The sequence below is a fragment of the Saccopteryx bilineata genome, chromosome 5 (genome assembly GCF_036850765.1).
Source record: "Saccopteryx bilineata isolate mSacBil1 chromosome 5, mSacBil1_pri_phased_curated, whole genome shotgun sequence".
Classification (NCBI taxonomy): domain Eukaryota; kingdom Metazoa; phylum Chordata; class Mammalia; order Chiroptera; family Emballonuridae; genus Saccopteryx; species Saccopteryx bilineata.
Window position 1 is genome coordinate 203,747,078 of NC_089494.1, and position 17,581 is coordinate 203,764,658.

The window sequence follows — 17,581 nt, forward strand, 5'->3', positions numbered from 1 at the left end:
AGGGGAGGGTGATGAGGGAAGGGATCACAGAAGGTGAAGGGATTAGTGAAATTATATATACATAACACATGGAAACAGATAACAGGACAGCAAATCCCAGAGGGAAGGGGGGAGGGAGTGGGGGAGGGGGACAAAGGGGCTGCAATAGGGACAAGGGGGTGGGGGTGAGGGAGTTATATTGATTGGGACACTTGAATTCATGTTAATGCAATAAATTAAAATTAATAAAAAATTTTAAAAAACTCAGTCTGAGTTGTCAGCAAAAAGATGTATGAATTTAAAAATAAGATTGCCATTGTGAGTGTAGAGGAACTTAAATGCCATTTAGGTTTTTTGTTTCACAATTTATGATATGGACATATTTTCACCAACAGTATAATCAGAACTACGAGTCTGTTGATGTGTGGAGCTGAGAAGTGTAAAAGGCAATGATTACAACTTACATTCCTCCCTAGACTTTTTCGGGTAAAAGTTTGTTTACAAAATTTGTCACTTGTGCTTATACTACTGGCTTACTTGCAAAGGAAGGGAGAGTCCATATTTAGAAATGAGTTAGTGCAGAACACACTGTATTGAGCAACTGGTGTTTTGAATCTCCAAGCATTTTTTTAAAATGAACTCAACCAAAACACGTGATTATAAATTACAGTTGTTTTTCATTGAAGTATTTATTACCTCTTAGAGGACAATATATTTGATAGGGTTGCCAAAATATATTTGGCAGCCAGAAAGAGAATAAAAATTATAAATCAGTATATTGAAAGGTAAAAAGCAAGCAAGAAAAGACAGTGAGAAACTTCTTTCCAATTGTTTTATGCATATGTACGGCTAATTACTAAAGCTTCACACTGTTGAGAACTTTAGAATTCATTCTGTTCAGTGATCTTTTTTTTTCTTATGAGATTCAAACTTGGAATCTTTCATATTTAGGATGAGCTCCTATAGTGCATAAAGCTGCTCAATGGATCAGGAAAAAAACGCTTGCTTTTTAGACTTTATTATTATCCTTACTGATATTTTTGTATATGCCAACTGTCATGAAAATTAACAGTTTCTGTCTGTTAAGTACACGCCTAGGGTGCTTGTAAATTATTTATAATATTCTGTTGTAGGTGGTATTATATACCTAAAGTCAGTGTTAGAAAATTATTGCTATGGTGAATATTTTGAATATTTTATTGATTGGTTTTAGAAAGAAAAAAGGAGAGAGAGAGGAAAAGCAAGAGAAAGAGAGAGAAACATCAATTTGTTGTTCCACTTATTTATGTACTTATTGGTTGATTATTGTATGTGACCTGACCGGGGATCAAACCTGCAGCCTTGGTGTATCAAGATGATGCTCTAACCGACAAGCTACCCAGCAGGCCAATATTTTAAATTTTTAATAAAGTTTTAAAAATGTTGGAGCTGTTTGGGTATCATTGAATTTAAGTATGAGATCGTGTTTGGCTTTTAACTTTCTTATGTTAATATATGGCAGGCTTTTCATTGCGCGTTTTAAAAGGAGCTTTCAAGACAAATACATTTTAAGTAGAACAGCAAGTTTTGATGATGAGGACAGTGACTGTTATTACAAGGAGTAAATATATAAAAACCATCTTTATGCATTTTATTCACAGTTTGCAACAACATGCTGGAATGGAGAATTTTTACACAAAGTACCAGAATTTAGAATTCTATGTATTTTAACATCTTTTCTATTATAGATTTTTTTACTAGCTTATAAATACAAGTTTTACAGATGGTCTTGTGTATATCAACAGCTACTCTGTCTAGACCTTTCTGTCTTGGAAGTTCACACCTTTATCTCCTACCTGACCTGTGCCCTATGGGTGCAGGTGTCGATGAAAAAGGTGTGGTGCAAAGACCTAGGAGAGAAAGAAACTGAGAAAAAGAACAACTGTGGACAGACCTCGTTCAGTCAAACATGGAGACAGACTTTGTTTTCCAATGTTGGCATCTTATTTAAGAAAATATTTTTCTTCATGCTATTTGCATTTCTTGCTTCCCTAATGGTTATGCTGCCTAAATTTTCATATATAGGGATTTTTATGGCTAAAAAAAAAATCCTTTTGATTTTTCTTAGATGTAATCCTATCTAGGTTATTTGAAAGATCATCAGCTTACATATCCACACTCATGCACAAGGTAGGGGCAAATATAGCTTTACAGTTGTTTGTATGAACAATAGCAGAATAATTAATAAACAATAATACAAGAATAAACTATTTCATGTAAACCTACGTTTGCCCCACCTTGTATTAGTATGAATTAGTTTATGAAGTGAGAACAGCTACAGTGAAATGCAATATTTTAGAAGGTAAGGCAAAACCTAGATAGTGATTATGTTTAGAAAAAATGTGTCTGTGTGAGACAGTGGGATGGGGAGGGACAAGGACTAACTTAGTCTATATCAAAAATTTGCCTGAAGTCAACTCCACATCCAGAAAAAATAGGGAAAAACAAACCAAAATAACTCCCCCTCCCTCAAACTTCTGCCTTCTAGCTCTGAATGTCCTTTCTGTTTTCAGGACTTGGGCAAGTCTAGAGTTTTGGCATGATGAAACCTAAATGCCATCAACGTCATTACCTTTATGAAAACAGATGTGTTCTTAGATCAGATAACAAGATGATTTTTCTAAACACAGTTTGATTTTAGTTTTCCAAATGCTTGCTGTGTCTCCAAACAATAGTCAGGAGCTGTGGTATCCTGTCCTTTAGCTTTTCTGGATGACGTGGAGAAGTAAAACGTGTGTTTTATCTGTATAAAACAAACGTGCAATAGAAAGCAGTAAAAAAGTAAGACAATACAAGGGTTCCTCGGGTTACAACACAGTCCTATTCCTAAGACAGTGATGTAAACCAAATTTTGTTGTAAATAGAAACATACTCTAGCCTAAGTCATTTGCCTATCCGAACACAGTTGTAAAATCATAATCTAGAACATAAAAACACAAACCACAGAAAAAAGAAAAACATAAATGTACTGTACTGTACAGTGTACTGCATACTGTTCTGCCATGCCATGCACAACCAAACTAATTTGCCAACGTAGTCATAAATACAACACTAACGACGTAAGCCAAAACATTCATGTCTTTGTTTTTTTAAGTTTTTATGGGAGTGAGTGTCATAAACTCAAAACATGGTATACTGAGACTGTCATAACCAAGATCCTCCATAGAGAAAATAAATAAAAAGAAAGAGAACCCTGTGCATTTGGGTATCCTATATATTACTAATTCATAGAATGATCTAAAAATTTAACTTATTCAAAGTTAGTAATATTATGAAATTTAAAGCCAACCTATAAAATCCCCAACAAATAAAAGTAAAAACTTAGTGACATATTTTTGAAGATAAGAAATAAACCAGATTTTAAATTGTTTTTGATAGCATAAAAAATGTCCAGGTAAACAGGCAGCCAAATTTCACTAGTTTGTCAGATAGTAGGTTTTATAATGGTTAGACTGTCAAAAGCATGGAGGTAGTAGAGTGTACTGGTTAGAAGAATGGGCATTGGACTCAATCAGCCCTGAGGAGATCTGGCTCTGCTGTTTCAGAATTAGTTGTTCTAGGGAAACTTAAAAATCTGTGTAAGCCCCAGTTTCCCGATGTATAAAATGGTGATAAAAACAGTATGTATTCATAAAACTTGGTAGGGTTAACTGAAGAAATTTAGATAAAGTGCAAAACACAGTTTCTGGAATGCAATAATTGTACAGCAAATGGTTATTATGATTGTCATTGTTAGAAATGTGTTTGAATTTTTGACTACTGATATTTGTACTAAATTGAGAAAATTTGACTTTTGTCATCCATTTAATATTTGAGGGTTCAAAAATAAGGTTAGGTAATGATATACCTATTATTTAATTTATAAATACTCCTGAATATTACTGTCACTTTTTGAGTGAACTTATGCTTCATGAGTCTACTCTTTCATAGTGAGCATTACGTTCGTTGTCAACTTATAAATATTTTATATTTCAAAATCTCAAATAATACAATTTTGCATTTAGTGTATGCATGACTTAAAGTGCCCTGGTTTTAATAATAGTATCTGGCTTGTCTTTAAATTTGGTCTATGGTACTGTTAGCTCTCTCTGATGTCAACTAAAGTTGGCCTTTAGTGGAGACTATTTTTTGTTTCTGTTGAGATACAATGAAAACAGACGGCAACACATATTTGAAGAAACATCTTTACAAGGTTCTCTGTTGTACTAATAATGGAAGTGCCCAGTATGAAAGATAATGCATCAGTTATGATATATGGAACATCTGATCCAATGATCAATCAATCAATAACAGTATTTAATTAACTAGAGTCTTTAAAATAATTTGTCCCTCTCTGTCTGTTGTCATTTAGTGATGACAATTTTAATAATAGATCAATATTTGAAATCTTGAACACCTAATCCTATGCAATTACTTGGTGAGAGTAGATTATGAGCTATTTTATATTTGTTCAACTGACTGTTTAAAAAATTTAATGGTGTAAACTTTTTGCATACAAACATGAAATTATTTTGATTTCTGGTTGTTTTCTTAAAATAGGAACTTGGTAAACTCTAGATAGAAAAAGCAAAGTTAGAAAAAAATATTATTTTCTAAAACTTCATATACTTTATTCTTTCTCTTTTCTTCCTAACACGTTCTCTCTCTGTATTTGGTTATTTTTCATTTGGGAGTGGTTTCAATGAATTTATTTTCAAATTAAAGGTTCCTGGATTTTCAATATTCACAGTTTATTGAAGGGTTAGATGTTTCTTTTATGAAAATTAACTCTATTCTGCCTTATCTTAGTCTTATTATGATTGTTGCTTTTCTTACTAAATAAACATTCTTATTATTTCTATTAATTCATGCGTTCAGTCTTGAGTTCCCAGAGCATTACGGGTTGTACTGCATGTGCTTAGCAATGTGCCAGGCCTGAAAGGGTTGTTGCTGTTTGGTCTGATTTTTTCTATATTCAGAGTTTGTCTGATAATAAAAGAGGTAATTTATTTACTCAAATAATATGATAAGTCCAAAGAAATTTAAAAAATGAAAATAAACTTTAGAGAAGGGCAGGTAATGGTCTCTGGGAAATCCAAATGCATTGCAGCAGATGGTAAGGCCAATTTCAATGTTATGACTAGGTCTACCTGCTTAGCTTTAAATGAATGTGTTATCTGAGTTACTTTCAATTCAAAATTATTTCTATGAAACTCATTTTATTAAAATAATTAAGTGCAAATATTAAACAGACGGAAGCACATTATTATGTATAAATATATATTATACAACATATAAATATATATTATACAATATATAAATATATATTATACTGTAAGATATAATAACCAAACTTTAGCTGTTCATCTCTGCTTAATGTAACTTGATTTTTAAAATCTCAGATCTGAGTACAATGTAAATTGCTAAATGATCCTGAACTTTTTCTTTAAAATCCAATACCTTGCAGGGCATTAACAGGGTCTAGTTTTAGAGATGTGGACCATCAGTGGTACTTGCAAGTATTGAATCTTCAGTCTTAAGGAGAGCTCCATTAAGGAGAATTGCTCATTTGATCTTGCTATTGAAACTAGCATTTAAAAAATGTTTTGATAGATTACATCAAATGAAAGAAGAAGTCAACACACACATTTGTCTTAAATATTATGAGATATTTAAATATGGTCTATATTAGTAGGAGAAAGGAAACCAACATGTCAGAAATTTACACAGGTCATTCTGGGATACATAGTCATTGTATCTTGTTTAAAATCTTCTTGTAACTTTTTATTTACCATGTTCTAAGAATTAAAAAAATATATATATATATATTTTATTTCTAATAGCTTAAATCTTTAAACTACTGTCAAACTTTCTCTTTATGCTTGAAATGTTTTTCAGTGATTCTAACCGAGTTGTCACTAAAAATTAATAGAAAGATTGTAAACTTAAAAATAATGTCAGCTTCCTTAATAAGATCTGTTTAAAAATAAATTTTTACAGAACTGCTGGCAGATACCACAGATTTGGGGATTTTGCATTTTCCTTTAACCTCCCATTTTGGTAGCTCACTGTTCTGACTTTCATTTCAGATCGGCCAATGCTAAACCTAGAATGCCCTTTTTCTGTTAGTTGAAACATTTTTAGCTCTATATATTCCTTTAGCAAAACATTTTTTTTATTCTGTTCCCTTTATAGTCTTGTTTTCTGAATTATGTTAAAATATTTAAAGATGTTAGTGATTTGAGATACTTCCCATCTAAGAGGACACATTAACCTTTGTCAATAGTCTTCAATTCTTACTTCAATTCTTAATTAAACAACGGTACTCACTCCTCTATGGGTAAGAGATAAAATAGCAGACTCAGAAGAGGTGTTTGGGTACTGAAAGGTTTTTTGGGTGCTATGGAATTTTTCTTTGGCCCTTTCAGCATTTAGATAGACCTCAACCAGAATTATTCAGATAAAAAATTTTACTATAGTGTATATGTTTCCTAATCACTCTGAGAAAAGTGGATTCACTGGGAAATGATCTAAAAAGTACTGAAGAGGCCCCTATTTAGAAATGCACATTCAGCAACAAAATTCCCTGATTTGACCCAGCTGAGTTTTAGAGTCTGACAATTTATATTTGTACTCTTATTAAAGAAAGCTCTGAAAGCTTTATTATTTCCTGCTACAGTCCTTCCTTCCGGTCCTAGTTATGAGCACGAGATACTGGAAACCACTGTATGTACATCGTCATATTGTCTATCTTCAATTCTGTCCAGAAAGGAATGTCCTTCAGAGATCATCTGGAGTTTGTCTGACTGATAATGTAGTGCAGAACAGTTCCAAAAATAAAGACAGGATTGTTATGTCCATTAAGAACAGCTGATTGCATCATTGTTTTGTTTTTTCACTTGTAGCCTTGTGCCTTGTATGGTGGTTTCTGTTTTTCAGAACAAGCTAAGAAGAGCCACTCTGTTTCTGTGCTCCAGGCATGAGGGAGTACAGAGTCTCTGTTTTTGAAAATAATATTTGGCTCACACAAGAAGCCCGTGTTCTACCAGTGTAATGTCTGATACATACAAGAAGTATTAGCATTCATAGGAATTGAGGCTGAGAGATTGACTAAAAATGCCACAGCCAAAGAAGTATTTAATTCTTTTCCTTAATTTTTTACTGAGTTTATTTGGGTGACTTTGGTTAATAAAATTATACAGGTTTCAGGTGCACAGTTCTACAGTACCTCATCTGTATATTGCATTGTGTGTTCACCACCCCAAGTCAAGTCTCCTTCCATCACCATCTATCCACCCTCTAACCTCCTCCACTTCCCTCCACCCAGCTTTCCCCTTCTGCTATCCCCACACTGTTATCTGTGTCTGTAAGTTATTTGCCTCTGTTTAACCCCTTCACCTTTTTCACCCCCCCCCAAAGAAGTGTTTATCGATATTCTATTGAACCTCTTACTGGAAAACATATTAAATTAGAATAATTAAGCAGGAGGTCTGATTTGCTATCTTGTTTCTGCCCCAATGGGAAAAGTCAGCATTGAATTTATTGATACATCTACCAAAAATTTTTACTTATCTTTTTATTCAATATATAGCCAAGGCAACACCCACTTTATCTGCACTTGTCTGTATTTACTCTAATCAAATAAGGATTTCTACAGAAAAAAATCTTTGAATATAGCCCTGGCCGGTTGGCTCAGCGGTAGAGCGTCGGCCTGGTGTGCGGGGGGACCTGGGTTCGATTCCCGGCCAGGGCACATAGGAGAAGCACCCATTTGCTTCTCCACCCCCACCCCCTCCTTCCTCTCTATCTCTCTCTTCCCCTCCCGCAGCCAAGGCTCCATTGGAGCAAAGATGGCCCGGGTGCTGGGGATGGCTCCTTGGCCTCTGCCCCAGGCGCTAGAGTGGCTCTGGTCATGGCAGAGCGATGCCCCGGAGGGGCAGAGCATCGCCCCCTGGTGGGCAGAGCATCACCCCTGGTGGGTGTGCCGGGTAGATCCTGGTCGGGCGCATGCGGGAGTCTGTCTGACTGTCCCTCCCCGTTTCCAGCTTCAGAAAAATACAAAAAAAAAAAAAAAAAAATCTTTGAATATATACAGAAAGACAAAACGGAAATTTCCTAAGAGCTTGGAAACTACATGTGATAGTTAATAGATTTTTCTCTGCCCTCTATTGATGTTAAGGAGAGGACCTCAAGATTTCTAGTAATCATATTATTTAGTTCACATGTTATCATTTAGTTCTATATATTTGTCTTCTTTATTTCCTTTTTAGATACTGGCCCAGTCATGCACTGAGATCCTGGAGTTGCAGCCCTCAAGTGTGTGTGTTGGGGGTAAGTGGTTAGAATTTAAAAATATCATGTAAGAAAATGCATTTTTTTTCCTAGTTAAATTATATGATTTGAAACTCATGTTGGAAAGAGAATAGCAAAATTAACTTTTTTGGCATCCTTTTCTGTAAGAATTTCTAAATAATTCCTTGAAATATTTCTATTTTAAATTCAAATTTTTAACATTGGAATGTTATTTTAAATAATGAACATATTGTGTGACAGGCTTTTAGAATCTTCTGTATATTTAGTTCATGTTTGAGACCTTTTCCATGACAAGTAAAATAAAATATGAAAATTTTTTTCTTTTATCTGCTCATACAAACAGTCGTGTATCTGTAGGCTTTGAGCTCCATGTTCTGATAACCTGGCCAAAGTACAGTATTCACCAGTTCAGGGCACAGAAAGAAGTGACTTGCAGCTGGATGGCAGGAAGGAAGCCAGTGGCTTCATCAGCTGCTGCTATGAAGACTCAGGTTTTAACACTTCAAATCCATCCTTACCCGAAGAGAGTGCGATTCTCGGTGGCCTATTCTATTTCCTCTCCAAATCTAACTTCATGTTAACCTGACTTTACTTAGAAAAGGAAAAATGTCATGTCTGGTGGGGGAGAAAGTGTGCTGTGTGATTCATTTGCCACGGAGCCTCTGAACTGCTGCACATGGTATTAAGTTCTGCACCTTCTAGCCTCCTTAGCTAATGATTACTGAGATGTTGAAGGGGAATTAGTGCATTTGAACATCCCAGCAGTTTTTTATAATCCCTGGTTCACAGATGGGAAAACTGAGGCAGAGATAGGGTCAGTATTTGCTATTAGTAATTGTCCTATTAGATCCCCTTATCTGTCTGACTCATAAGCTCATGTCCTTTTTACCATTATAGTTTGTTTTACCTGCATTTTATTTTAATTTATAAGCAAAATTCCCTTTATAGCACACTTAATAGAGAATGGCATGGCAGTATTTTCTTCCATAGTTATTATGTATGTGTTAGATGATGTTAGATAGCCGGTGTTTGAAGGGATGGAGAGTTAATCTGTTAAAACAGTCATATATAATTTTGCGCTAAGCAGCAAACATTTATTTGCCAATCAAGATATTAGATTTTAAACTTTTTTCTAGCACATTATTTTACTCTCTAATGTTAAGTGACTGCTCCTACTATATACATGGAGTACAATAACTTAAATTAACTTTTTTTTCTGACTGTCTTTAGAGTATTAATAGTTCAAAAACGTTACTTCTGATGAATTTTAGATTTGTATGCAACAAAAAATGAAACTGGATTAGTAATGTAAAGAAGCTGTTAAAGAAGAACTCTGTATGATGTGTCATAGTTTAAAGAAAATACAAGACATAACAGTTCTAAGAACCAAAGTACAGGAACAATTAATGTTCTTTACGTTATCAGACCCCAATACCTGAAAGGAGAGAAAAACAAAGAGGTTTTGTTTCTGTTGATATTTTTCTAAGGATTGAATTTGGGGAAGTTTGTATGGTATTTATCTGTGAATGACTGTTATGCTTCAATTCTAGTATCTTGGTCTCTATTGGAAACAGTTGTTTAAAAAATAAAATGCCTCTCTATGTTATAATGAGTAACATCTCCACTATTTCCCTAAAGGGTCTCAGAAAGCAAGTAGTGTTGGACATAGAACTGTGTCTTGTTTGTGAATAATATGAAGGAATTCATAATTCATTCTATGCATCTTGATACTTTCAAGTTATGTCTTTTTTTGTAAAGCAGTGATCAAAATGTTTATTTTTCTTTTTATTTTTAGAGGAATTTCAAATTGTTTTGAACGGAAGAGGATTTAAATTGGGGAGTCGCAATGGCAGTGTTCTCTGTACTTACACAGTAAATGAAACCTACACAAAGAGTAAGTCCCTGTAGTCTCAACGTTGCCTTAATATTTGCACAGCAAGTCAGCATCGTGTTTCCCTTTCCCCAGCTGAAACCAACTATACTATATGTTTTTAACCAATAAGAAAGATATGAAGTACCATAATAATACAAATAGTAATCATTATTTAATAGTTATTTAATGATGGCAATGTTTGTTCATAGCTTAATGAATGCTGGACCCCATTCTGAGTAGCTTCATTATACAGATGGTGGTTGTGTGGCTGAAAGAGTCAAATAACTTGCCTGTGGTGATGAAGTTAATAATGGGCAGAGCTCAGAGTTGAACTCAGTATTCCTGGAGCTGCCCAATTTAATTGCCTCTTTTTCTAGATTTATTTCTTACCATACTTGCTTGAAAACTAGTCACTTGGGCTACTCTACTACTTGCTGCCTTGTTTTATTGTCACTTGTTTTGTTTATCTAATTTCTAAATAATATGTCAATTATCTTTTTGAGACAGGCTTCTTGTCTTATAGATATTTTATATCTCCAGTGCTCACCTAGCACAGTGTTTGTTGATAATTATCATATTTATGGAATTAGGTTTTATTTTTCATATCTTGGCTTTCAAAAAAACAGAGTATGTTTTCATCTTCATTCTGAGAAAAACTCCACTTACATGATTAGCATTTGGGTTTCTATTACGTGTCTTAAAATTTTATACTAGAAGGCATATGCTACAACTTTGAACTCTGATGGAATTATTTTTTGAGAGGTTCATCTACAATTTTTCTGTTTATCTGATAGTACTAAACACTCTGGTTAGCACAGCTTTGTTTACACACAAAATAATTATACAAAGGGGTGATGATCTTAGCATGATAAATGTAATAATAAATTCCTTTCCTATTAAGATCATTTTGGTAAGGCAAGACAACAGTATTTTAACAAATTCTCTTTGTAGTAGGTTCCACGATTGAAGAGGACAAAATAATTTTATTTTTATTTAGTAGTCATCTGTATCTAAGCATTACCTAACTCCTCTTGATTACATAGCTAAATTGATTATACTATAAATATATTTTATAGTTAGCTATATAAGATTAAGTTTGTTAAAGTAAATATTCAAACAAGTAACTAGAGTGAGATTGTATTTTCATCATTCCCATTCTAGGATTATCCATTTGATTATGTAACTTTTGTGAATATTTATAGTCTAGATTATTTTTCTTATATGTTATTGGCAATATAATTATTCATTTTAAAATATATATTTTTTATTGGAGACACAACTGTTTCATTAAACTTTTGAAGAAAGTTCATTCTCCTTTGGACATTCATCTTGTTTTCACCATCATTTTAAAATTTTGCTTTAAAATATATATACCATTCACCTTTTTTTTTTTTTTTTTTTTTTTTTAAATTAAGTGAGAGGCAGGGCGGCAGAAAAACTCCTGCATGCACCCGGACTGGGATCCACCCAGCAAACCCCATCTGCGGCAATGCTCTGCCCATCTGGGCCATTGCTCCATTGCTCAGCAACAGAGCTATTTTAGTGCCTGAGGCGAGGCCATGATGCCATGCTAAGTGCCTGGGGACAACTTGCTTGAATGAGCCATGGCTGCGGGAGGGGGTGAGAGGGAGAGATAAAGAGAGAAAGGAGAGAGAAAGAGAAAGGTGGAGAAGCAGATTTTGCTTCTTCTATGTGCCCTGACCAGAAATCAAACCCAGGACTTCCACATGCGGGGCTGACACTCTACCACTGGGCCAACTGGCCAGGGCTCCATTTATCTTCTAAAAATCTAAGATAGTTGAAAAATTGAGGAAAGTGGATGATAATTTTACAGTGTCTACAAATGTATGTGAACTTAGTAAAAGTCTCATAATTTATAATTTACCAATATTATATATCAATGAGGCATGTAATCTCTATTTTTCATTCTCTTTTTTCCCTCTTTCTTTAGATGAATGCCTTTTCACTTTTTCATGCTAATATATCTAATGTTCCACAGTTGAACTCTGATTGCCAGATACCCTTTATATTATTAATGAAACTGTGAGATTCATAAAACCCTTACCAATTCAGTGGCATTTTATTTTCTAGGTGTGAAGCCAGTAAGTATGGATCTTAATTCTGTACTTTGTCCTGCACCTACCTTGAATAAAGTTGGAGAGTAAGTACTTCATTAAAAACATTTTTAAAACATTTTAGCCACAAATTATTAGGAAATGGTGAAAAATATACATTGGTTATTTTATTATATTTTGTTGTACAAATTGCACATGAAGTAGTAAGCCCAGAACAGACCACTCTTGTTAGTACTTTATACTTTTAATAAGTTGAAAATGGTTAAAGTCTGTTTTGTCTTATCTCTTATATGTTGATTAAAAAGCTCTATAAATATTTATCTAGTTGGTGTGAGAACTACTGTTAGAGCCTTTAAGTAATCAGAGCCACAGCCTCTAGTTTGAACTTCAGAATATTAAATTGACACATGCACACAGACGCATACATGTGAGTTCCAAAGTGAGATTTTGACTGAGTAATTACTATAGTTTTTAAATATATAGTAAGATTCTCCTGTCTAGTTAGTGGCACAGTGGATAGATCCTCGGACTAGGATGCTGAGGACCCAGTTTTGAAACCCCTAGGTACCCAGGTTGAGCGTGGGCTCACCAGCTTAAGTGCGGGGTTGCCGGCTTGAGTGTGGGATCATAGACGTGATCCCATGATCTTTGGCTTGAGCCCAAAGGTCACTGGCTTGCAGTCCAAGGCCACTGGCTTGAGTCCAAAGTTGCTGACTTGAGCAAGGGGCCACTCTCTCTCCTAGAGCCCCCTGGTCAAGGAACATATGAGAAAGCAATCAATGAACAACTAAGATGCCTCAGTGAAGAACTAATGCTTCTCATCTTTCTTTCTTCCAGCCTGTCTGTCCCTGTCTGTCCCTCTCTCTTTCTCTCTCTCTAGAAAATAAGTAAATAAATAAAATTTAAAAATTAGAGGATTATTGATAGACTGTGTGAGAAATCATTAATAAGTCAAAGGTTTTTGACCCAAATAACAAAAAGGGTGGAGTTGTCAATGACTAACATAGAGAAGACAGCTGTGGGAACAGAATGAGAGGAATGATCAGAATCAGTATGGAATTTGTTATATAGAATAGGACCAAACATCAAGCCAAAAGACTTATTATTGCTAATATAAGATATGATTACTCAGAAAGTCATGGAGTCTAACTGTGCTGGGGATTAAGATGGTTTAGGCAAAATGGATTTGTTGCAAATTCCAACTCACAACCTAACGCAGCCATACACATATTCTCAACAACACTAGATTATTTCATAAATGAATACTTTTCTATAGAAAGAAAAAAAGATTCTGATAGTTTTACTTTTGTAAGTTATACACTGCTTGAATCAGTTTAAACTAGAAAGCTGATACTGATCCAAGTTACTTAGTTAATTAGAAGTGATGTCCAATAGAAATCTTGAATATTTATGCATCCACAGAAGTGATCAAGTAATCTTCGAACTACTAACATGATTTTCTTGAATTCCATGGCGAAAAATACAATCTTTCTCTCTGAACACTAATCCAGACTTTGAGTTAGGGTCTTGTATATTTTACTTTCCTCTGTTCTAGGTCCAAGATCAGTATAAAGTGATTCTAAAAAAACTGTATCCTGCTTATTATCATAAACATATTGCATCAACTACTGTTTGGCTAGAGAACATTTGAAATGTTTCTGATCATTTCCTTCATAATAGAGAGGATAGAAAATAATTATAAGTGTAAGTACTAAATGACTAGTGAAATTACTTGTTTATTAGCCTCTCCACTGGTTTTTCTGCTTCTGTCCTTTGCAGGAGCGATCCTGTTAAAGCAAATTGGCTTGTTACTCTTCCGCTTAAAATCCTTGTAATGAGTTTCCCATTCCACTCACAGTGCAAGTCGAGTCACTACAATATTCTACGAGGTTCTACAGGATCTGGCCCCTCATTATTATGTCTCAGACTTTATCCTTTTTATTTTTTTTTTGCCCTTTCTGTTATAGCCATACTGACTCTTTACTGTTTCTTAACCACTTCAGCTTATTCCCAAATCAGTACTTTTACAGTTGCTGTTCCTCCTGGCCACTGTATTTCATCATACAGCCTTCCCTCTTCTTGGTTTGGCTCTCTCTGTTCCTTTCCCATGGTTTATATTGTTTTCTCCAAAGCATTTATTTATTATCACGTGCCTTTCTTGCTAGGATAAATTTTGTTTGCCTTGTTTCTTGCTGTATCTCTAGTACCTGACACAATGCCCAACTTACAGTAGATTTGCTAAATGTTTGTTACCTGAAGAACGAATACATATTTCTCAAATACTTTGATTTACTATGTATATAATCAGTTAAAGGACCTCATTTGGTTCCTGGGGGACTGATAATAGGTAGGAGAAAAAAAAATCAGATTCCTATTTTGGACGGCCATTTAAGAGAGCGGAAAACTATCTTGGCTTTTTAATTATAGTGTTTACTTTAGGAAGACACCTTACTTTCTTCTCCAAAGTAATTATAAAATGTGATACATCTGTTCTATCCCAGATACTGAATGTATTTTTATTTTTTTTATTTTTTAGAATTTGCCTTTGGACACAATCTCCTTTTAAAGAGACTACCATAGAGACTGTTGATATTCTTTAGTAGTTGTAGATAAACTAAATATTCAGGAGATGTGATTTTTAAAAATCACACAGAGCATAATAAATAGTAGATATGAGAGTTCATCATCTGTTTGGCTTTTGACACTAATATTTCACCTATAGGCAAACTGAGGTTGTTTTGGGAAAGAGCTCTGTCTAAAATAATTAGTTTTGATTTTCTTTTTAAAAAAACCAAGTACATGAAAACACTGAGGCAAAACTTGAGGAGATTTTATTTGTTAATGTATTGGTGTTTGGGGACATCATTATTTGTTCTGCTAAGTATGTTGCAAGTGATTTGGAGCTTTCCTTTGCCTTGAGTTTTCTTCAAATACTTTTGTAGATGATGAGCTCTCTTCAGAGATTGGATTAAAATCAACACAGCTAAAACAGTTTCGCCTTGTAAGGTGACTGATGCCTAACACACTTGTCTAATTATCCTTTGGCTAAGAATTCAAACCCATTAAGTAGCTAGTTAGTCTGTATTTCAAATAAACACATCTGGCCCAACAATGAATGAAGGTTTTTCCTGTGTGAGGGTGACAGATGTGGCGATGGTTCCCCCTGTTCTCTCACTTAAATAATTAACAACACCCTGGTGAAGTAGCCTTAGACAGCCAGCCTCAAAGCCAGATGCATAGTCTCAGAGCTGTATCCATAGGCATGTGCCTCATCTCATTAGCCTTCTCTAACAGTTCCTTTCTCATTCTGTATTCCCTGAATTACATTCATTTGATGATTATTTCTTTAAAAACCCAGAGCTTGTGAATTTTGGCTTGAAAGAGGGTTAAAATGAAAATGTTGATTCAGAGATGAGAAAGAAGAAGGTAGTCAAGGAGTTAGAACATAGGTTTGCATTTGGAAATTGATGACGTGGAGTAAGCAAAAGTTAGTCATTTGAGTGAATCTTATGCAGGTATATTATTGTTTAGCATTGTTGAAGTGGGTCTTTGAAGTACTTTCTTTGAGAGAATCTCTGTTAAATTTCTTTATTTGATAGATATTTTTAGACTGAGATGAACAAATTCTTAGTATTTAATCAGAAAGTAAGTAAAGGTGGTAGTAATGAGGTTGTTCTATTTCTTTTATGGGTACACTTTAAAATGTCACATGAATAAACAAGTTGTCTTACCAAGAAATAGCGGTTGATTGTTTGGGAGTTTGTTTCTGCTGGTGGTTTATTTGTATCAAAATGTCTTAAGTTTGAATAGAGAGGACTGGGAGGTTCTTTGAATCGTCCCTCTTTCGGGGCAGTCGCCTCATGGTGTAAAGTGCAGGTGGCACCAGTATTCTGAGGAAGGGCTTATTCTCAGACCCTTGTTTAGTGAGACAGCAACAATAACACAGCTGCTCTGCTATAGTTGAGATCTCAAACCTGTAATTTGGCAAGAAAAACAGAGCGAACTGGGTAAATAAACATGAACACACTGTGAAGGAAGGAAAACTGAGCAGAATGAATCCTACAGCTTGTTTGATAGAGATGATTTAAGAGGGCAAATAGTGTAGTTACATGTGCTTTTGAAACATTGGCTAGAATCTTCTGGCAAATATGAAATCAATATCTAAATCAGATGAAACTGATAGTATTTTCTTAAAAGGAAGTGTGGAGAGACGCTTGCCAGAGTGTTTTGAGTATGAGGTGAAGGGATATTAGCAAATGTGGAAAATTTTAAGCATCTGATGCTGATCAGTCATTGAGATGAATGATGTAGCCGATTTGGGATTAGAGCCTGACTTGATAATATAATCTTTTTGTTTTCCTCAACATTGTTATTTTTCCAATATAATCTATTTTCCTGAAATAAAATTGATTAATTTCATTTCTGTTTCTTGGTTGGACACATTCTGCCTTTAACCTAGCTTCTCACTTGAACACTTCAATACACCTATACAGTATATGTAAGTCAAGATATATTTAGACAATCCCTAATTTTTTTATTTTAGTAGCTGGTGATACAGTCACAACTTTATTCTTTTGTTTCCTCTGAGGAATGAGATTTTATTTATTTACTTTTATCATGGATACCAGCACATTAGTTATGTCTTTAATTTGAACATAAATATTAGAATCTTGGTGAAATGCATTAAGGCTGAGGACCATCTCTGTTTCTCTATTTCGCTACTTGCCCTTCAATGATGGAACATTTATCATGTCTTTCACATGGTGTAGTAATTTCTGATTATATATATGTAAATGTGGTAAATTCACCTAATCTGCATTGTATTTCTATTTCAAATATTATATTCAGTTCTGGAAATTGTCTTTCAAGAGGAACAACAATTAATTTAAGCACATCTAGGGGTGGCCAACAAAATGTTGCCGATGAAATGGAAAATTCTGGAAAAGATAGAATTTAGATGTGACACATTGGCTCTCTTTAAACATCAGTTCTGGTCTGTCATGTAAAAGATAGATTAGACTTACTCTATTGCCCCAAGGAAAGGAGAAAAAGTGGAAGGGGAAGGGAGGCACATTTCAGTTCAATATTAGAGAGATCTTTTTACCAATTAGAATTAGAGTGTTTGATAACTAAAAGTGTTCAAAGAGGGACAGCTTTATGATGAGGTAGAGGATATACTTAAATATGTATGTAAATCCTTATATATATATATATATATCTGCTTGTAAATTTTATATTATCAAAGCTTTTACTATTACTAAGACATTTGACATTTTTGGATGAAAGGCACTAAATATTGAGTGATTATTTCCTTGTCTTGGTA

The 17,581-nt window shown here is 34.3% G+C and overlaps 1 protein-coding gene across 2 annotated transcripts in view; it reads left to right on the forward strand.

Annotated features, from left to right (window-relative positions):
- The window catches only part of ANTXR2 (ANTXR cell adhesion molecule 2), a 160,272-nt gene that overhangs the window by 27,509 nt on the left and 115,182 nt on the right, over window positions 1-17,581 (forward strand). For both annotated transcript variants that reach the window (XM_066279857.1, XM_066279858.1), the window contains exons 8-10: window positions 8,268-8,328; window positions 10,106-10,204; window positions 12,275-12,344. In XM_066279857.1, coding sequence (XP_066135954.1) covers window positions 8,268-8,328; window positions 10,106-10,204; window positions 12,275-12,344 — 230 coding nt within the window. The remainder of the gene's footprint in view (window positions 1-8,267; window positions 8,329-10,105; window positions 10,205-12,274; window positions 12,345-17,581) is intronic.